General features: G+C 41.8%; 1 protein-coding gene across 16 annotated transcripts in view; it reads right to left on the bottom strand.

Moving 5' to 3' along the window:
• Window positions 1-23,074, bottom strand: part of dlg5a (discs, large homolog 5a (Drosophila)) — a 220,779-nt gene that overhangs the window by 132,571 nt on the left and 65,134 nt on the right. For all 16 annotated transcript variants that reach the window (XM_038783233.1, XM_038783226.1, XM_038783227.1 and 13 more), the window contains one exon: window positions 49-117. In XM_038783233.1, coding sequence (XP_038639161.1) covers window positions 49-117 — 69 coding nt within the window. The remainder of the gene's footprint in view (window positions 1-48; window positions 118-23,074) is intronic.

Raw genomic sequence — 23,074 nt, 5'->3', positions numbered from 1 at the left:
AATGAGCAGAAGAATCTGGACAACTACAGAGAAAGGGTGAGAACTTACCAATACTGCTGAGGGAGCTGCTGCTTTCTGAGTCGGAAGGCATTGTTGACAGCACACTGTAGGTAGACCCTGGAAAAGAAGAGTACAACTTCAGACTCAAAACTCTTCCTCCACAATAGATACTTTTGATGTACAAATGCTGTTGTAATATAAGACAATATTGAAGCTAACCAGCATCTCACAAACAATATCAAATTACTAGATAATCTGCTTCAATGGTGTGATTTTAGGAGTAAATGTTGGCCAGAGGATAGCAAGAGCTTCTCTGTTCCGCTTCCAATGATGCCATGGGAACATTTCATCAACCTGAGGAGGGAAGATATGGCCTTGGTTTGTTATTCCATTTAACAGTGCTCCTACTGAACTGCAGCAAAGTACCAGCCTACATTGCATGTTGCGACTCTGGAGCGGGGCTCAAACCCAGCACCTTGAGAGTCAAGGTATTATTACTATTAGCAGCTGCACACATTAATACCCAAGATAAGCAACATTAGCCACTCTACATATACCATATCAATCAGCTGAGTAATCTCATGTACTACTCAGGACACAGTGCGTAGATATTTTACTGCTGGCCATAAAATAATTGCAGGCGGAAGGCGGCGGCACGGTAGCTTAGTTTGGTGGCACGGTAGGACAGTGCTTAGCACTGGTGCTTCACTGCGCCAGGGACCTGGGTTTGAGTCCCTGCTTTGGTCACTGTCTGTGCGGAGTCTGCACATTCTCTCCATGTCTGAGTGGGTATCCTCTGGGTGCTCCGGTTTCCTCTCACAAGTCTCGAAAAGACGTGCTTGTTAGGTGAACTGGACATTCTGAATTCTCCATCAAGTATACTCGAACAGGCGCTGGAGTTTAGCGACGGGGGCTTTTCAAAGTAACTTCATTGCAGTGTTAATGTAAGCCTACTTGTGGCATTAATAAAGATTATTATTATTAAGTAAAATTCTGTAAACAGTGTTTAACAGCACAGCCACCTCTCAGCAATAGGAAGTTATTTATGCTCTTGTGCCTGTTTATATGGCGAACGGAAGTGTTAACAAGAAAACTCAAGCTTGTAAAAAGGAAATATACTTATAAAATGCTGCGTTCTATCCACTTTTCTGTCTGCCTCAGAAACGTGAGCAATGAGTAAAGATGTGTGGAAGAAAATAGAAGCCTGTGAAGTAAATACTAAGATGTACGCATTAAAATTCAATACCCAGGGCAGCACAGTGGTGCAGTGGGTTAGCCATGCTCCCTTACGGCGCTGAGGTCCCAGGTTCGATCCCGGCTCTGGGTCACTGTCCATGTGGAGTTTGCACATTCTCCCCGTGTTTGCGTGAGTTTCGCCCCCACAATCCAAAGATGTGCAGGCTAGGTGAATTGGCCATGCTAAATTTCCCCTTAATTGGAAAAAATGAATTGGGTACTCTAAATTTTTTTTTTTTTTTTAAAAAGGTCTATACCCAGACTATAAGGCAAATGAAGAGGGGGAAAAAAATAACTAAAAAGTGACATCCAGAAATTAAATTGTCAGTATTTCAGTCAATTGATCAGAGCCGATCAGAGGGCAAAGTGGAGGCAGCAGAAAGAGGGGTCAATTTGGATGTAGTTGCATTACGGACATCACAGATTGGCTGCAAGCGAGCTACAGTGGATGTGTGAGGATGACATAAGACAGACAAGCGTGACATACCGTGACAGCAGATCTGGTAGGAGTAGTTACAAGCCGTAGCAGAATGGCTAAAGTTCAAGCTATAAAGTTCTATGATGGGTTGTATTGTTGACTTGCGTATTTTTAAGTCATTGTCATATCTTAATAAGCAGGGAAGAAGCTGATTTATGGGCATCACCTGTGCATATTGCAGCAGAAGAAATCATAAACCAATAAAGATTTAACTTCAACCAGCTACTTAAATGATCGTTGTCCTTTTCTTCTAGTGGGCAGGTTTCGATAGCACGTTAAAGAAATTTTCTGTAGAAAATGTAAAGATATGTTCTGCTTCCAAGTGCCTTCCAAACTTACAACACCCAAGACTAAAGCAGAATTGGTACAATATATAGCACAGTTTCCAGTTCAACTCATGGTACAATCATAAACTGAATATCCAATAGCAAAGTACTTTCACTCAAACACTACCGTTGCATTTTATTTCACAACATTTCCAAGTTGTTCAACGAATGTACATTCAGCAGGTTGGCATCACGTATGCCACATCCTATAAACCATCACATACGCATCCACCAACTCCGGAGGAGGCAGACATGCACAGATGGCCAAATCAACCAAGATTCTATTTTGTTTATTCATTCATGAGATGGGTAAACATTGCTGTCAAGGCCAGCAGTTGTTGCCCATCCATAATTGGCCATGACAAGATGGCGGTGAGCTGCCTTGAACCCCTGCGCTCTATGTGATGTAGGTGCACCCACATTTTTGTTCGAGAGGGGAGCTCCAGGATTTTGACCCAGTGCCAGTGAAGAAACAGCAATATAGTTCAAAGTCAAGATGGTCTGGGACTTGGATGGGAACTTGCCGGTTGTGGTGTTCCCATGCATCTGCTGCCTTTGAGTTTCTAAGTCGTAGAACTTGTGTTGCCCTATTATGTATTTTCTTTTATTTCCTTTACTTTTCATCTACTTAATGATCTGTTGAGCTGCTCGCAGGAAAATACTCTTCACTGTACCTCGGTACACATGACAATAAACAAATCCAATCTAATCCAATCCAAGAAGCCACGGGTATGGAAGGTGCTGGCAAAGGAACCTTGATGAATTTCTGCAGTGCATCTGGTAATAGCACATATTGCTGCCACTGTGCGGCAGTGATGGAGGATGTGAATGTCGAAGGTGGTGGATGGGGTGGGAGTGAAGCTGGTTGCTTCTCCCTGGATGGTGTTGAGCTTCTTAAGTGTTGTTGGAGCTGCATTCATCCAGTTATACTCCTGACTTGTGCCTTGTAGATGGCAGGCAGGCTTTAGGGAGTCAGGAGATGAGTTACACGTCGTAGAATTCCCAACCTTTGACCTGATTTTGTAGCCACAGGTTTGGTATAGCTGGCCCAATTCTGTTTCTGATCAATGTTAACCCCTAGTATGTTGATAGTGGCGATTCAGTGATGGTTATGCCATCAAATATCAAGGAGAAATGATCAGATTCTCTCTTGTTGGAGAGAGTCAATGCCTGACGGGCATGTTACTTGCCACTTATCAGCACAAGCATCAACGTTGCCCAGAACGTTGGTTAAATGCATGGCTCCTTCCATTTAGTGCACTGATTCTTATGTGAAAGAGATGTGATTTGCCACAAGGGAAATACAGTTACCAAGATGAAGTAAATATTAATGCATTAAAGATGTCGATACAAGTCAGAATGATATAACCGATCACCTGGATCATGCAGCCAATCACATCCTTGAAAATTTCTGTCAACCAACAGAGATGCAATTAATTTCATAATTGCACGTGTAATATATTCATAATATTTACTTCCACATACTGCATAAATAAATGCACCAAAAAGAGCTAAGGAAAGAGTGAAGTCAATCCAATGATAGTGGGAATCCAATTTGTAAAGCAACGTACACGTTTGCAATCTATGATAAATTAAAATTACAAATTAAATTAATTAAAATGACCATATTCTCACCTGTGTGCATGGTTGGAAAGTTTGAATAGCATCAGTTGATGAAGAGCCTGAGGTGTATATGATCATCCCTATCAAAAATCCAAGTGACTGCATGATGCTTTCAGAATACTGAATGGCAAGGTTTCAATGAGGGGTCACAACCCACTATATTGTTTACATGTGCCCAATGATCTATCTCGAGGAACAAAAAGGACTTTATCACATCCAGAAGCTCACCAAGAATCAGACTGCACCTTGCCTTCACGCGAGTGATTCTCTTCTAACATAGGAAAGCTCCAAAGCTACTTCCTAGCCATAGTCTTTCAAGTGCATCCCTTTGAAGTGGACGCAGAAGGACACAGTCAGTTTGACAAAAACAACACACTGCTTTGGGCTGAATCAGAAGCAATTCTGCTTCCCATTCCTGATCCACTGTCAGTGGTAAGTCTATATGTGAACAAAATTCCCCATGTAAGTTTTGATACCAAATATCTGGAGCCTCCTGTAGCCCATCCAAAGGACATCCCTGCAGGTCTGGTAGCAACCCTGAACGTTCTGATCATTGGGCTGACCATTGGGACAAAGGACAAACACGTAGAAGTGCTGTGGTCACTCAACAGAAGCAATCTACCACGTTATCCATGAAAGGTTCACTCATTGACACAATATGCCACAAATATTGAATGTTGAGCATTGCGATGAAACAGCAAATAATATTTTTTTTAAATAGGTAGAGGTGCCATCTTAATGAATGTCTACCTTTCCTATCTGGAGCAAAAGCTCTCTTTCATTCTTCCAATCTGTACGCTGAACAAATTTAGGAGAAATAAAGACATTAGCTGCAAGAACCAGTGAAGAATGCACCAAAACAGGTCTTCAATAAATGATGGTGTTCAGGGTACACGGTTTAATCATGACTCTATTTTCTCTTTTCTTTCTCATTCCCTCTCATATGAACATCACTGGTGACAAAAAAAAACTTAACATCGTAACTGAAGAAAACACTTCTTAAACTACTGTGCGAGCATTTAAAATGCTTATGCCAATCCAGAAAAGTGATCATTTGGTCAATACTCTGGTTCTATTACAAGTCTGGTCAATCACACATTATCATTCAGACAATCCACTTCTACAAGTGTGAGACTGTGTTCATTAAATCGTTGACTTATAGATGAGCTTTTTGAGAATATCATGAAATAACTAACCAAATACTTCTTAGAACATAGAACATACAGTGCAGAAGGAGGCCATTCGGCCCATCGAGTCTGCACCGACCTACTTAAGCCCTCACTTCCACCCTATCCCCCAACCCAATAAACCCTCCTAACCTGTTTGGACAATTTAGCATGGCCAATCCACCTAACCTGCACGGCTTTGGACTGTGGGAGGAAACTGGAGCACCCGGAGGAAACCCACGCAGACACGGGGAGAACGTGCAGACTCCGCACAGACAGTCACCCAGCAGGGAATCGAACCTGGGACCCTGGCGCTGTGAAGCCACAGTGCTATCCACTTGTGCTACCGTGCTGCCCACGGTAAAGTAGCACTGTGCAAAATCCATGTGTATGTGGAGCTGAGGACAGAGTGTCGCTGTGCATGGTCCCCACTTCTAAATCACAAATTATAAGATATAGTAATTTTTGCCTCAAAAAGGGAAGATTGCACATTAAACCTAACTAACCTCTTCTTGCATATTGCTGAAAAGAGAGACAAATTGCTAAAGCTTTTAATCTTCCATGCATCAGGGCATTATTGTATTTGTCTGAAACAGTGCAAGACACAAACCTTCAGCAACATGTCTCTCTTTTCAGCCACATAACTTCTTCTGTAATATATCATTAACATAGCTTAACAATGACCTGTAACATCTTGCACAATGTACACAGTGCTGTCATTCCAATTTTGAATGCATTAGCAAACAAAGACTTCCTAGCCATAGTCTTTCAAGTGCATCCCTTTGAAGTGGAGGCAGAAGGACACAGTCAGTTTGACAAAAACAACACACTGCTTTGGGCTGAATCAGAAGCAATTCTGCTTCCCATTCCTGATCCACTTACTGTCAGTGGTAAGTCTGTATGTGAACAAAATTCCCCATGTAAGTTTTGATACCAAATATCTGGAGCCTCCTGTAACCCATCCAAAGAACATCCCTGCAGCTCTGGTAGCAACCCTGAACGGGCTGACCATTGGGACTAAGGACAAACACGTAGAAGTGCTCATTAACTCAATATGCCACAAATATTGAATGCTGAGTATTGCGATGAAACAGCAAATAATATTTTAATGCAAGCCTTTTATCATATTAATTTACCACCTGAAAGAAGAGGAAGATGACTGTATTTGAACAGGTGAACAAATTTTCCTTCACGGATATGTAAGAAAACATTCACATTATCTATTTCTCAAGATTTCAAATAGCAGCAATTTTCGATAGCATGGTGCGCATTTCCAGCATGTAGACGTGAGATAATGATTTCTGTTCCTTATAGTGCCACAATAGCTAATAACTTGCAATGTTACTTCATAAAACAGGTTTAAAGATTACATGGCTTCAGCAGGTATTATCTAAGGCTTCAGCAGCAAATACATTAGCCTCACCTCTGAGATGGATCAGATCTATCACAATGCCAAATTACTGACATTCACCAAGGCTCTTGTTCACCAAGTGAAATTAATAAGATGTGGACTCCTTGTCTTCACATTTAACAATTACCGACCACAGAGGTAGAATCATAGAAGGCTTACATCACAAAAAGAGGCCATTTAGTTTGTCCTTTCCTTGCTAGCTCACTGCTCGGTCAGTCCCACTTTCTTACCTTTTCCCAAAGCCCTGCATTTGTTTTCTCTTTAAAGTCCCCTTTGAAAGCCATGATCAAATGTGCCACCAGCACACTCTCAAGCAATTGCTTACAGGTGTTTCCTCATTTCGCCATTGGTTCTTATGCTAATCCCTTCTGCCAGTAGGAAGTTTCTCCTATCTCCTCTGCCCAAACACCACATGATTTTGAATAATTTTCGAGATGCTACATTTTTGAACTTGTTTTAATAAAATATTGCCTAGCCAGAGCTTAAAATGTTTAATTCTCTACACGAACAATTCATCTTTATGACAGAGGATACATATATTCAGTAATTAATGCCAAAAGCTTCAGGTGAGTCTTCCTTGTTCTTTTGGACAGTAGGTTTTGTCAATGAAGGACAGCAACCTCCTCATGCAGTGCTAGCAGCTTCATGATAACCAGCTTCCAGGAGCCTGAGAGTTTTCTCTGGACAAGCAGTAACAGCATCGTAACTAGCTGCAAATAAAATGTAAATGTCGCCTCAGTCCCAGAGGACCACAGGCTACTTTCCCATTTGAGAGCTAACTGGTGGTGATTTAACCTGAGCGACACCACATCTCAGACAAAGGGCAAGGTTAAGAAGACAGGGACTTAATGAATAACCTCAACCAGTATGGGAATGAACCCGTGCTGTTGGCGTAGCTCTGCATCACAAATGCACCCAAGTGCACAGCTTAACAGGGTCCACTTTAACTTCTGTACATCGCCACACAATAAAATGCAAGTATTAAATACCACAGCATAAATTTTGCTCTGCCTTATCCAGAAAAATAAGCCAATGTTGCTCGAACAATAAAGGTGTTATCGATGAACTCTTATTTATTTGCAAATCGGACAGCAAGTTCAAGGAATTAAGAGATACAATGAGTTGAGAATCTCCAGCACAGTCAATTTACACTATTCTACTGTTTGCTTTGCACATATGGAAGCTTGCCTAAGAACATATGAACATACAAATCAGGAGCCCTTTGAGCAGCCACATTTTGCCAACCTAAAAATTACCCATTTATGCCAAATTCCTGTTCCTTGTTAGCTAACCAATCCTCTACGTAATCCAAGTACAGCGCATCCATAGGTTCCCCTCCATCCATGTTGCTTGCTACTTCTTCTAGGAACTCCAATAAATTAGTCAAACATGATTTCCCTTCCATAAAACCATGTGGACTCTGCCTGACTGCATTGAGATTTTTTAAGTGCCTTGCTAAATCATCCTCAATAATAGATCCTATCATTTGCCCAATAACAGATGTTAAGATGACTGGCCTGTGGTGTCCGGCGTTCTGTCTCCCCCCTTTCTTGAACAGAGAAGTCAGACATGCTATTTTCCAATCTGATGGACCTTTCCAATGGATCTATTTTATCAGCTGCTTCATTTAAGACCCAAGGATGAATCCCATCAGGACCTAAGGACTTATCAACTTTTAGTTCTCGCAATTTTCTCAGTACCCTGTCCTTGGTGATTGCAATTGTTTTAACCTACCCATTATTTTTAGGAACTTGTTGGATTTGCACATTAATTGCTTTACAAACTCGCCACATAAAGCTAATTACTTCAGGGTGCAGGAACCTTAATAGCAAAGTGATAATTGTTAATGTCAATGAACCAGTCTGGCCCAGAATAGCGAAATGTTCAGTATCATTTCAACATGTAACTTATTTCTTGTCTTACTGTCCTTTCTCACACTCTTGTGATAATCCAGTGTCTCTTTCTTTGTCTTTATTTATCTGATTAGACTCTAATTTACTCTCCTTTTCCATTGTCCATCATCAATCCCTAATTCTCATCAAGGAGTTACACTATTGGTCCCACCACTTGCTAAGGTCCCAGATGCCCCATTGCCCGCATTGTGCTTTTATCAGCTTGCGCTTCGAGCAAGTTATGGCATAAATATTTTTGAACTGAAAAGTGAGAAAAATGTCCAATTGGGCACACCGCAAATAGCCCACCCCAGCAAGATTTGGCCGTTAAATAATTCTGTTGAAATCAACATGCAATGGTATAAAAAAATATATATACCGGTATATATATTTATTTAATCAATATACAGACATGTCAATGAATCCACTGTATATCACTAGCCTTCCAAGAAAACGGATCACAAAAGTTTAACCAATATATGTACAACACTAAATAATATCTACAGTGTAAATTGATAACACAGTGAAATTTTTTAGTTACCGTAGAATTTAATTCAAGTGGTACCTCCCTAATAAAGATATAGGGCAGGATTTAACTAAATGGGAATGAAGTCCCATAACAAACGCATTTAGCCGCTCGGAGCACCGAGAAACACAATGTTAGAAAACATCACCCGGGTTCGATAGGGGGCATCAGCGGGGAACAGGCGGCCGAGGCCGCACATAGCCCCCATTTACTGCACTGTAGAGCTCAGCTCGCTGGAATTCCTCAGTGTAGTGAGAGATGAGGACAACATTTAAAAATGGCGTCCCAATCTCTGGAGCCTCCAAAGCGATCCCAGACTCCACCCCCCCACCTCCCCAGTCTCCCGGCTCCTATCGACCATGCTGTGCCATGGCGAGCTACTTCACGGGTGCAGCTTGGCCGTTCCATCGCATCTAGAATATTAGTTTTTGAGGAAATTAATTCAAACTGTATATATTCTTAATACACATTTTCTTCAACAGTCATTGAAGAAAATCCTGTTTGCCTTTTTCAATTCAATATATATTTGCTCCTCCATAGGTAACAGTTCTCAGTTTTTCATTTGTCACATAGACCAGTTGCTGAGGTCTGGTGCTCAAAGCTTTAGGTGGCAGACAAACACTTCAGTTTACTGCATCTAGCTATCTATACACTGAATCAGCTGAGTTGGCAGCAGTGGGGTACCAGAGTGCAAGACTGAAACTGGAAGAGACCCAATTTACAAAGTCCTTTTACATTTCACCAGTGAAAACAATATGCCTGAACATCGAAGGCATCATATGAATTTGCCGCCCTGAACCTCATTGGTTGTTCTTTCCCATGGGTCTGTGTGGCCAGTGACTGTCAGAGAGGGCAAAGTTCACAATAAAACAATTACTTCTCCAGTATAACAGTATAAATACAAAAGAGGATAAAACTTACAAGAAGGGACACTTACAGGTGCAGCAATCTGCTACAGCACTACTTTTACAGCACCCTGCATAGAAATTTAACAAAGTATTTAGACATCAGTTTTCTCCTGCCACATTTCATGCATACACCATTCCCTTATGAATAACTTGTGTGTCTATCACACTTATTACAATTTGAAAAAGGAGCACCTTAATTGATGGAATTATACAGTAAAAGCCTCATGGGCATGGAAATTTCCCATCAACTGATTGCCACAGGTTAGGTCTTGCTTTAAGCAATCTTGCATATGTGTGATCCTTAAAAACAAACAGAGTTGCATTTTAGATTCAAACAAGGTTGGAGGGAAATGATAGGGCAAAAATACTAATGCCTGCAGCAATCATAAATCAATACAATGGTCTGTCACCCTTGCACAATTGAAAGGACACTTAATTCAGGTGGATGTGCCTTTACTTCATATGTGCAGGAATAAGTTAATGTGTTAAGAATGCACAACTGTTCTCCATTCGTTCCCAATGGCATTGACTTTGTTCAGTCACTGTGTTGTGAAGTGTGAAACCACTCTATCACCCTCTGTACCCTATGCTTTCAAAATAAGATCAGTAGCACTAGGGTTTTCCCATGTCCCCATTCATAGTGTTTTTCAGTCTTTTATTCCCAGGACTCACTTTTGCCAACCGCCGACCTTCGCGACCCACGCCACATTACCCTTAATGTGAAAGGGGAGCCCCGTTGGTCCTCAGAATCTCACTTGAATCAGGTACAAAGGAGGAGAGGGCAATGCACATTTCAGGTGCAGACTTTAGCCAGTTCCTTTGTGCCGTTTTCATTTGTCAAAACCAAAATCTAACCTTGTACATGTAGGTTGACATGAAGGGCAATAACAACAAAATGCTCGATTTACTCAGTACTGGATACTCTTGGGAGATATACTCCAGAATGCTGACAGCCTAATGGGCTTTTGCCATGTTTTTAAAATTATGTCACAGGTCAGGTACAGCAGCGTAGTCTTTTCATTTGGAGTCAGCTGTAAGTTAATAACTGACTTAGGGATCTCAACCTCAAAAGGAATTTTTCACCCACCACTTTTCTTTCAAAATCTGGAACTCTCCTCTCATTTGCCAACACTTCCCTGCATATAACACACATGGGCTTTGCATCCTTAATTGCATGGCACAGTTGACAAACCATACTTTAAGAAATCATCTTTATACTGCTTTATTCCTGAGTTAAGTTTCTGCTTTGTAGGTTGTTAATCAGAGGCCCTGGAACTCTGAACAGAGTTAACACTAGCACTGTTCTGTCCTGCCCTGGGTTCTCCTGAGCAGCTCTCTCCAGTAGATTCCATCTCTCTCTTGTAACAAAATGATTCATCTTCACAGTCCTCTTGCCTTGCTCTCCAGCAGCTAGAAAATGGAAGAAGCTCTCCTCCTTGATTTGGTACCAAAAGCACGTACATAATGGACGCTTGACATCAAGTATAGGTAGAGTGCGCGCGATGTGCACATTGCTGCCATTTCTTTTCATTAAAAGGGCGGCAGTGGCCGCCATTCTCAATTTAAAAGGCGGGAGCAGTGTTTGGGCGCTTTTCCCGCGATTGGGAACAACACAATCGACTGCTCCATGACCCTCCCGACACCCGCCCATGACCCACCCCTGGCTCGCGAACCCCACTTTGAAAAATCCTGCACTCGTGCTACCTCAAAATGAGTGGACATACAAAGTTTTTTTTAAAAATAGTAAAATACATTGCGTGATTTGTTTGGATGCTTGATATTAAAATATAGAAAATAATCAAATCATTACTTTGGGATTGTCAAAAATTAATGAATGGCAGGTGGACTTGAACCTCATTCATGTTAGATATTACTTGCCAGTAGTCCTACTTTACAATATACAGAAAGGTTGTTTCCATCAGATCAAACTCATCACTTCAGTACAGTACTAAGGGAGTGCTGCCCTGTTGGGAGATGCCAGCTTTTGGGTGAGCGAAGGCTATACAGGCTCAAAATGGGTTATTAGAAAAGTCCAGGAGTCAGGTATGTGAACATTAACCATATATTGACTGGAACTGAAGTCAAACTTACTGACCACTGACTGGGTAGCTGGGGAGAAACTGCTCCCACTCATGAAAGGATTAAGGATGAAAGGGCAGTAGTTGGCAAAATAAGTAAAGGTGATATGAGGAAAGCTTCTTCACACAGTGAGCTGTTATAGTCTGGAATGCACTACTCCAGTAGGAGTAGGTTCAATCGAGGCATTCAAAAGAGAATTGGACTTCTATCTGAAAAAGAAGAGCGTGCAGGATTATAGGGAGGTGGAGGCGGAATGACATTAGGTGAATTCCTCATTCAATGAGCTGGTGCAGATACAATGAGCTGAATGGCATTGTATCAATTTTGGGATCTAAAGCCACTTACACACTTATCCTGCTTTAGGTCCGATTCTGAAAAACTAAAGTCCATGAACCAGCTCCTTGCATTTAAGCAGCTAAATTCAACGACAAACTGGGTCTACAAAGTCAGTGTCGAGAATACATCCCCAGACTAGTATTCTGTTCAAATGAAATCAGAAGGGTTGCGAAGTACAAGTAAAGAGAGAAAGGCAGTCAAGTATGAACACTGGAAACAAAGAGCCAACAACCTGTCCTGGCAAAACTGAAGAAGAAATTGAGGCTAAATACAGAGATAGAAGAAGAAAAATGAGATGGGTGGATAACATTGAGTGAGATGCGCACTGAGGGAGGCTTGATGAAAGCCACAGAAGCAGCAAAATGATGCCAATGGCCCATTAAGTCAATGGTCAACAAACAAAATCAAATTGCATTGTGTCCCTATAGTCATTTCACTTATTTATACCATTAGAAAGTGTGTGGGGCACTTCATTTCATACTTTTCAGATCCTTTTCTCACCATAATTCCCTTAAAATACTTCTGCCAATTTCACTCCCAGGTTTTATCTTGAACAACTGTTTCAAGCTGATTTCTCAGTCTTTATGGGTAACTTGGTCAAAGACTTTCTGAATGTCCAGGTACAATACATGATAGGGCTTTTCACAGGCTCATGTTAGACCTCACTTGAAAAACTCAAGATTAATTAGTTAAGCAGTATTTCCCCTATTTGAAAGCTGTGCTACACTGTTTAACTTGTCTTATATGCTACCCTCTCCTTGCACAAAGTCTCAAGGTGTTGTCCATTTTTAGTGGTGAGAAATAGAAGAGAAGCCAAGGATACAATCTTTGCAGCGGTAAACAGGCTGAACCAGGCCCTGGGGTTTGCAGGGGTAGTAGAGTGCATGATCACACGTGGCTCTGCCTTTTGGTTACACTCACAATATTTTCACATGTATTCATAACAGCTTTTTTTTTTACCAGAACTGACCAAGTTAGGTTTTACTCCAGTATATGGAGAATACTCAAAGAGATTTGATGTTAGCTTCCCAATAACGCTCTCTGAGAGAGGGGTAGAACAGGGTAGCAAGTCTGAAAATCAATTACCATGTTTCAGCACCCAGCCCGAGAAGTTATGTTAAAATGTTTACTCCAATTTAGAACTCAGCCATAACTTTTCCTTTTTAAATTTAGAGTACCCAATTCTTTTTTTTTCTTTCAATTGAGGGGCAATTTAGCATGGCAATCCACCTAACCTGCACATCTTTGGGTTGTGGGGGTGAAACCCACGCAGACATGGGAGAATGTGCAAACTCCACACGGACAGTGACCCAGGGCTGGGATTCGAACCCAGGTCCTCAGCGCCGCAGTCCCAGTGCTAACCACTGCACCACATGCCACCCTTGTACTCAGCCATAACTAACGTAAGAAAAAGGAGTGGACCATACGGCCCGTCGAGTCTGCTCCGCCATTCAATAAGATCATGACTAATCTTGGACCTCAATTTCACTTTCCCACTTGATCGGGGCAGCACAGTAGCACAGTGGTTCGCACAGTTGCTTCACAGTTCCAGGGTCCCAGGTTCAATTCCCAGCTTGGGTCACTGTCTGTGCGGAGTCTGCACGTTCTCTCCGTGTGTGCATAGGTTTCCTCCAGGTGCTCATGTTTCCTCCCACAGTCCAAAGATGTGCATGTTAGGTGGATTGGCCATGCTAAATTGCCCTTAGTGTCCAAAAAGGTTAGGTGGGGTACTGGGATAGGGTGCAGGTGTGGACTTAAGTGGAGTGCTCTTTCCAAGAGCTGGTGCAGACTCAATGGGCCAAATGGCCTCCTTCTGCACTGTGAATTCTATGATCCCCATATACCTTCATTTTTCCTGAGGTGCAGAAAACTATTTATCTATCTCAGCCTTGAATATACTCAATGACTAACAAAATAAACTTTTCCTTACAGATGCTGGGAAAGGGGAACTTACATTTTTATTGGCATGAGGAGAAGATAGAGCGTGTGGACGCTCAGGGATTGTAGGGCCTTATCAGAGTCTATTAGTTTAAACAAATATTTTAATAGTCAAGTTGAAAAAACTGAAATACAAATTAAAAATAGAATACCAATGATGTAAAACCAGTTAAAACAACTCGGTCCTAACTTCTTTCGAGATCACTAATCTTTGCCTGTACTTGCAGACGTTCATAAGGTTGCTCACAGTGAGGAGTTGGGGACTTGAAAACAATTGGGTCATGATTAACTAATTACTACTGATTATAAATGCACAAAGTACTGTAAATTACAGTAAAACCACTAGGAAAAATAAAAAGGAAAGAACTGCACTGCTGAGAATTGAAACACAGCAATAGCTCAGCATCCACGGAGAGAACAGATAAGTTGCAATTTCATTATACACCCTTTGTCGGAACTGGAACTAGTTAAGGACAGACACCAAGGTAGAGGTGGGAAAAAACATAAATGCAGGCTGGCAAATCACGTGGTTGGGTGGAGGGCAAGAATGATTGATAGGCTGATATCAACACAATAGCCATAAAACAACAGACATTGAGGGCTTCTCCAATGCAGTGAGAACATGCGCTGGAGCAAGGGGGGGGGGGGATCATTACTCTACTTGCATCTTGGTGTGCTCAAATTGCCTGATATGCGTCAAGCTTAAAAAGCTGGGGGTCGGTTAGCTCAGTTGGCTGGACGGCTGGCTTGCGATGCAGAGGGATGCCAACATCGCGGATTCAATTCCCGTACCGGCTGAGGTTATCCATGAAGGCCCTGACCTCAACCTTGGCCGTCGCCTGAGGTGTGGTGACCCTCGGGTTAAATCACCACCAGTCAGCTCTCTCTCAAAAGTGGAGAGCAGCCTATGGTCCTCGGGAACTATGGCAACATTCATTTACGCTGAACAAGTACTTGATTGGTTGTAAAGCACTTTGGGACACTCAGAGGTTACGAAAGATGCTATGTCAGTGCAAGTCTGGCTTTAAAATGGGATAACTTAAGTGAACTATGCCTGACAGAAGTGCGTGCTATATGCAAAGCTTTTAATATATTACAGATAGCAGCCCAAATTACTGTGTGGGAAAAAACTATCTTTGGAAAACAGAAAACTCTCAGAAAATGATGGCTGAAATGGAATCTGACTTGGTCTGATTCTGAGTGACCTCTACTTCCCCAGCACTTTGGTTTTATTATAGTGTTACCTTCCATAGCCTTTTTAACAGTAATCTGCAATTATAAACATTACAAGGATTCTAGTTCACTTATCCAAATATGTAATTACACATGTGAAATGTAACTGGCAATACAAAGCTTGTTCTGGATGGAAACTGGTCAGTCTGAAAAGCACAGACGCATCTACTGCAAAAACAATTCGATAAATTGAGAAGAAGTGAATAGGCAAAGCTAAAATATATTTTCAGTGAGGTGAAAGCGGAGTGATGCTGCTATTATATACACAAATTTCTATTAACTGACACACATTGATTCTTTCCTTCTATGGACAACAACAAAATTAGTCAGCTCTGTAAGATCTAGATTGTGCTATAGTGGTGAGTGTAGCCACCTTCCAAGCTGTTGACCCAGGTTCAATTCCTGGCTGTTGCAGTTTGCTGCTTTACCCAGTGTGAAGAGGTAATGGGGAAGGAGGACGGCCTCCTCGTGAATCTGATCCTCAGCCTGGCCAAATGGGCCATAAACAGGTCTAGGCAGCGGGCGCCCCTCTACCACGGCTACCTTCACGGCCCTGCAAAAGGGAGCACGCGGGGTCCACCGGCACTGTCAAGGCCTTCTGTGTCAGGGGGCACAGCATTAACCAGTGTGCCTTATCAACCCCGTTACCACATTTTGGTTTGATGTTCCAAGTTTCACTTGTGACTTGTTTTTGTTTACGGCAGCATCCCTTTGAGGGGCTATCCCTTTAATTCGTCCTTCAGTTTGTTTGATTTAGATTCCTTGGTTATTTGATTTGCAGCAAAATAGTTGAATAAGCTGTGGAGAGCACAGGTCGATAAATCAGTAAACACCTCATCTCACCTGCACCAAGTGAAGCATTTTGTACGTGAGCCAATGGAACAGAGACAAATGTATTTAGGAACAGCAAAAAGCAGGACTGTAATGTAATGTTGGTATTCTCAATGTTCCAGTTAAGTTTAGTAGTGGTGGAAAAACAGAGTCAGCAACCACATGTACTCTAAGTTCTAACTATAACATGTAGATCATTAACAAAGATTTCCATCATTGTTCAGTTTACCATTCAGAGCTGGCAAATTTTAAATTGCACACGCTTCTGATTGTTGATGCAGAACTATTGATATTTTAACCATTTTAAAAAGTATTGTATCAACTTTGCGCTTCAATATTATATTTTGAAATATATAAAATTGTGATTCAAGGTTGCAGAGGCAGCTCTTCAAAGCAAGTCTGTTGTTTACAAGGATTGGCGTGTCATGCAATAGTTCCAGTGATTTGACTGAGACCATTAAATTTATCAAAAGCAGGCGAAATAGAATATGAATCATGGTTTGGCTTTGAATGTGCTGCCTTCTGGCTTGGCGATGAATGTTCTGAAGCTAAAAAGTTACTGTGCTCTTTATCAGCTACATTTAACCAAAATTGAATAACTGAATTCACTTTATTCTTACAACACCATTTTCATTCAAAGGATTAAAATCAGGCGTCCCAAAATTGATGATGCCACTACACAACTTGACCCTCAATGATTTCACTGACACACACTGATTATGAGATTTACATTAGACTCAGTGCCCAACATTAAAAAAAACAAGGCAATGGGCCAATCTCACTGCTGTATTAACGAATTTCAGATCATTAATTTTCACAGAGCTCTCTTCATCAATCCTAATTTTGATTGCAAGTGTTTAGATACAAGTTAATCTGCAACTTTGGTGACACCCTGGAACTCAAGATTACTGTTGTGAAGAATATATATCTCGGGTGCGAGAGGCAAGTCTTACCTTGTTTTATTTCACACGGGTGATTTGGTAGTGTCGGGTACATTAAGATCCAGAGGACATGTCTAAACCAGTACGCTGAGTGATGAACAAATTCAGACAGGCTACAATGCTTCCAACTACAGGGCCTCTCATTAGTTTCATTATCTGGACAAATTATTCCAAGAGATATTCAAGACAACTGTTATTTAAACTTTAAAGGCTCCACAAGAAGATAGTTTTCCGAGCCATCATTCTGTCAATAACATCAAAAACAGAGACTTTCATTCATCATTCCAAAATCTGCAAGTCTGGCACTGCAGAGATATGAAGCTTTAACTGGGTTATCAGTGTGTGTTGGAAAATCAAGCTGGCAGTCCTGTTGAGGATTTTACTATGAAACCTAATCCAGATCAATTGTCTCCAACAAACGGAGACAAATTAAAGAGATCCAGGTCAGCAAACTGCAAAAATGCAGAACATTAGCTGACCACAACGTCATTAAGGAAGAAATAAACCATGATTTGATATATTAATAAAGCTATTTGATTTCATACCTCCACGTAATCAAGGTTAATACAATTGCAAACAATGAGTAATCTGGTTTCAGAATTACAACAGCACATCTAGTGCAATTTTAAATAACTTTGTTCCAGCAGTAGAGCATCAGAACCGAGGAACATTTTAATAAATCGTAACTTAATTACAGCAATGTCTTAGTGAACATTAATATTCAGAATTTCAGGGATTACGATAGATCCTTCTCAAAATTAAGCTTCTGCAGGTTAGACAGCAGAGAAGCATGTATCATTAAAAAATGTTTATTTACATCGATAATTTACATTGTACATAACCTCTTATCAGTTTTCTTCCATAGGCACACATTTTTCTTGAGGTATATCTTCAGTGAAGTGGCCGAGTGTGTTCTTTACTAATTTGAAGGTAATTTTAACTTCCAGCTACATCACACATTTCTGGGGCTTTCTCCCACCAGACTTAACACTTGGATTACACATAAGCATTGTTACTTATGTCCCATCTCCAAACAGCTTTGCACTTCTGAATTAAAATTCTGACTGGCTTTTGATCACTAAGAACAGAGGTAACAGAATTATCTTAACTTAGCAGAGCAAAAGTATTATTGTGAGCACTCCTCAGCAAAGTCAGAATTCCAATGAAAGTTTTCTTAAACATTTCCATTAATTTTACTTGTTTGACTAATCTAATCTTTGTAAATTTCTTTTACCTATAGTTTATTAATGGCAGTTGGAGTGTACATTACTGTTGATGTCATCCTAAAGATGTAGTTACTCCCTCAGTCCATTTTTGTCCAGCAGAGAATAAACAGAGAAAAGTTCTTTATCTGCTAATCTTTGCTTATCTGTATCTCTTTTAGAATTAACAGGTCAGATATATTGACATGCTTGGGTACCCAAATTTTGTAATGAAGCTAGTACATATTGTTGATTCTTTCTAGATTAGTCTGCACAAGTTAAAAGCAATTAACTAGTACGACAAAAGATCAGCAATGCAACAATGTTATCAGCATTGTATGTATCCCAGCTCAAGACCTAAGAAAACTCTGGAGATGGATTTGCACGAAAAACATTATTCACACTTCAGACCACTCGTGCAAGAAAACTCTGAAAACACTCTTTACACTGTCACTGTCTGACTAGATCACAAAATCTTTTCCATCCAATATTAAACAGATGTCCTGGCTCAAAGTCGTGGCTCTACAGTGCAGGTCGTCAAGACTCACTTCCTTCCAAGAGTTGTGGCGTACTTTCATGGAGGCAATGGAGACTCTTACACTTGAGATAGCACTTCCCGGTGGGGGTCCATCTCCATATTATCGGGTTCCTGTTGCAAAGCCTGTCGCGCATACTGCTGGGTTCTGGGGAAGGATAGGAGACTGTAGAGGGGCATGCCACTGAGCCCAGTCTCTAGCGAGAGGTGGCGGAAGAGTCCCTGAGTGAGTTTGAAAATTGGCTTTCATGTTTCGTAATCTTGATTTGGAGGCTGGGGGCATCAGAGTCAATGGAGCACACAATATCCCATTTTCATTGACCATCTGGGTATTGGTGAGACAGAGTGGTGGAAGTAATGGTGTCTCATGCTTCAATCACAGGAATCCTTGAAAGACCCGGATGCTCACAGACCCTGTTTTATCCTTGGCTTTTGCTTTCTTTTGTGTCCGGGATATGTCTTTATCCTGAGGAATGCCCTGCAATTCAGCTGTTATCCTGGGCATTGATCCCTATTAATCATGTTTCTTGTTTGCTTGATGCTGTCTTTTTCCGCCACGGGAATGTGTAATATGGGCGCTGTAACCTGTAACGCTGGTTACCCTGATTAAGCAAGTTCATGTTTAGTCAAATATGGAAAATGGGGTGTGCGCACAGCTTTAATCCTTAATGTAATCATGCCTTATAGTATCTTATGATCCTTGTGGTTGAGGGAGAGGGGTGTACTTTGGCATCACCCCCCGGCTCGTTTAGAGGGAAGATGAGTAGAGCCAGAGCAGGGTGGAAGGTTGGGGTTGGTGGGGTTAATTCGCCCTTGCTGTGATCGTGGATAGCTCCCCCAGTTAAAGCTAATCCGTTTCAGGTTTTGTTTTTCTCTTTGATTTGAATTTAAGAATCCATGCTTTTATCGTTCATTGGCCTGTACAGACTTTTTGTTATCCTGGGGAGAACTGGGTTCTGTCCGATTCTTCCTTCAGGTTGAGGTTTTCTTTCCTCAGAACATGGGTCTCTCTCTTTCGCTGTCTTCAGTACTAGCAGAGTGCCTCGTCTGTTATTCGAGCAGACTGAAGTGGAGGTGCTATCCGTGGTCGAGGATGAGAGAGGAGGGTGACCATGGGTAGCTTCTGTTTGGCGGTGGGGGGGGTCTTGGATTATGGGGGAGGAGGATTGACCATTGCTCCCAGGATGCACCAATTGATGGGTGCCTTGATGGTTCTTTCTCCAGACTGGGGTCCCTTCCTGGCTAGGCTCGAGTATTATCTTTTCTTGCCTTATTTAAGTGCGAGTAGCGCCTTGCCCTAGTTGGGGTTGGGTAGGTGCGGGTTCGGCAGGGTATACATTTTGGGGTTGTGAGAGAGGTCCTGGGGACATAATTTCTTTCGCTATTGTTTTAGAATGGTACTGTGCTAGGTCAGGCACGACACCATGGTCGGTATCCTGTTATCCCTGACAATTAGGAGTGCTCTCTCCTGTGGACACCTTCAGTGGGTGAGGGCAGGATCTGGTGAGGCTGAGTTTGACACCCCACCCCACCGCCCCCCCAGGCACATGGAGACTTGGGATGGGCTGAGCGCTGCATGCACTGAGGTGACATCCTTTGTTCCTTGGAGTAGGTGCGATGCCCCAGTGTTGACTGGGTGGTTAGTTCTCCTCCTCGTTGGCATCTATTGGGCAGTAGTGTAGGGTCTGGGTTGGATGTTGTTTCCCTGTTATCTGCGTGATAGTTCTTTCTCTTTCTTTCTTCTTTTTCTCTTTTGGAAGGCCTCGAAGACCAAGTCGTTCACTGCATCTCTCACCTTATTTTTGTTTTTCCCCTGAGCTGTTTGGAAGTGAGGTTTAATCTTCTCCATGTTCAGACCAACCGAGTTTCTGTGTTCTTTTTTGTTATAAATTTAGAGTCCCCAATTCATTTTTTTCCAATTAAGGGGCAATTTAGCGTGTTCAATCCACCTACCTTGCGCATCTTTGGGTTGTGGGGGCGAAACCCACACAAACATGGGGAGAATGTACAAACTCCACATGGACAGTGACCCAGAGCCTGGATCGAACCTGGGACCTCGGCGCGGTGAGACTGCAGTGCTACCACTGCGCCACCGTGCTGCCCTGGGTTTCTGTGTTCTGACTGATTAGGAGTGGGTTCACTTTGAGTATTTGTTTTACCGAGGCACTGGCTTTTCTCCTGGGCGGACGTGTTTGGTGGGGTGTGTTCCATGGTGCCGCGGGAGAGGATGGGGTTGATCTGTTCTCCCAATGCACCTTTCACGAGGAATCCTGTCATCCCCGTTCTCCCTGGTGCGGGGCTCCCTCTTTGACCGTGTACAGAGTGATTATCCTTTATCAAGTTTTGGGCCCCATGGTTATCCTGTCGTTCCCCTTTGGGGCGTTTTATTTGCTAGTTGGTCGGGTCTCTTCCCCTTTGGTTGCTGGATGCTCCACAAGTGCTGTGATGAATCAGGACCTGGATTGGGTCCAAGTTCTTCATATCTGGAAGGTTGGTTTCTGGTAGCTCAGGTCTGTCCTCTCTTCTTCTTCTTCTAGGGGAGACCTAGAGTCTGAGAACAACTTGGACTTGTTCCTGCCGGTCATCCCTTCATAGTTTCCTGGCTATCTGATTGATATTGGCTCTCTTCTGGACCTGGATGGGGTTAGATTGCATTCTGGGGTAAGTATGTAATTTTTCTTAAAGCTGGGGTTCGCATGGATTTTCTTTTTTTGATGTACTCGTTCTTGGCTTTTGCACGGGTGCAGTTGGGTCTGATATCTGAGAGAGATGCTTGATCCCTGGGATGGTGCTGGAGCGGAGGGATTTCTGGGTTGGTGTCCACCCGATCTGGTTGGGGAGGTGCGGCATTGGAGGGTGCGCACCGTCCTGTCACGTTTTTATGGCTTTATCCTGCTCTTCCTTTGGTTTCTGGTGGGATCGCAGGAATATTCGGTTTCGCCCAATGAAGTACCAATGTAGTTGTGATGTTGTTTGCCTGTCCTATTCTGTTCCTAGGTTATGTTGAGCTGGTTTCTTTTTCACTTCACCTTATGTGTGCTATTAGTTGTAACTATGTTGTATCTGCTTCTAAAATGTTAAATCCTACTCAATATACGTTTTTTTTAAAACAGAAGATTTGGAACTTCTGAACTGTGTAAAATGCTGGATTAAGGCTATAACGGCCAAACTACAGCAAAAGCATTTCAAATCAAAGTATGTCTAGCAGAAATACATTCGGCAAATCTATTGAGATCTATTTTGTTTTCCAACATTTTTTACCAAACGTTAGCAGAGCGGTTTCATCCCCTGAAACACATTCTGCCCAAGGGCTGCAAGCACATATCTCACATTATTTGAAGTTTGCATTTAAAAAATTCAGACTAAGTTGAGCAACATGGTAACAAATGCACCAGTATCAAAAGGATTTCATCTGCATTATTTATGCAAAAGAGAAACTTGGCTGAATACGGCTGATGATTTTCGTCTGTTAAACAGTCTGTGGATAATTTTGATAACAACGGTGATGGCAGACAGCACTAGAAATTAAAGTTGATTTGATAATTACTCTGACGCCAATACTTTTTCTGCCTACCTTTGATGTCTTTTCCAACGTCTGACTGGAAATGTAATGGTCAGTATTTCACCAGTTAACGTGACTCTTTAAGAGCCTCAATAGTAGTAAGATGAATAAACAAAAAAACGGACAGCATAAACAAAGAAAGCACAGTACAGTTGAATCTTGGCACAAATTCCATTATTTACACAATTTTGAATTGTGATATACACAGCCAATATCTCATTGTGTATGACACGCATTGCACAACACAATAAAATAATGAACATCCAAATGCATTGGGAGGCCATGTCTGCTTCTCAGGTAAGCAGAGTACCCAACAACACCTGGGTTTGCTCCTCTCTACACAATGGTTCTTAAATAATTCGAAAAGTGTTTTTTAAAATTCAAACGTATTTTACAGTAAGCTTGTCCAGTATAGCGGAAGCCAAAATGTCAGTGCTTCTTGAGTATTCAGTGGCTTAGCACTGTGTGCAGAGGACTGCAATTATTATGCTAACTGGAAGGACTCCACATTTTATCGAAAGGCGTGGCTTGCGGGAACCATCAGACTGCCCGCTAATCCAGTTGAATCGGTTATTTATTCAGTCTGATTTGACTTGAAAAAAATCAATCATATATTGCTCAAACCTAGTTCGAAAGTTTCCAACTGCAATGGAAACTGTACAATATGCAGTCAACCAGTGGTCTTCTATTATCTTGTTCTTTAATAGCATTTTTCAAAAGTTGCAGCAGAGCCAGATAAACCATAAATGAGCAGACTAAACCCTGACCTCTTCCAACATTCAGTTGCACATTGTTTTAGCAGAAATTGATCATAAGTGGTAACTTTGCTCATTTCTGTCCCAATCCCTGAA

The sequence above is a fragment of the Scyliorhinus canicula genome, chromosome 22 (assembly GCF_902713615.1).
Source record: "Scyliorhinus canicula chromosome 22, sScyCan1.1, whole genome shotgun sequence".
Taxonomy (NCBI): Eukaryota; Metazoa; Chordata; class Chondrichthyes; order Carcharhiniformes; family Scyliorhinidae; genus Scyliorhinus; species Scyliorhinus canicula.
Note: the sequence above shows the minus strand (reverse complement) of the source record. Positions and strands in the feature narration are given on the sequence as shown.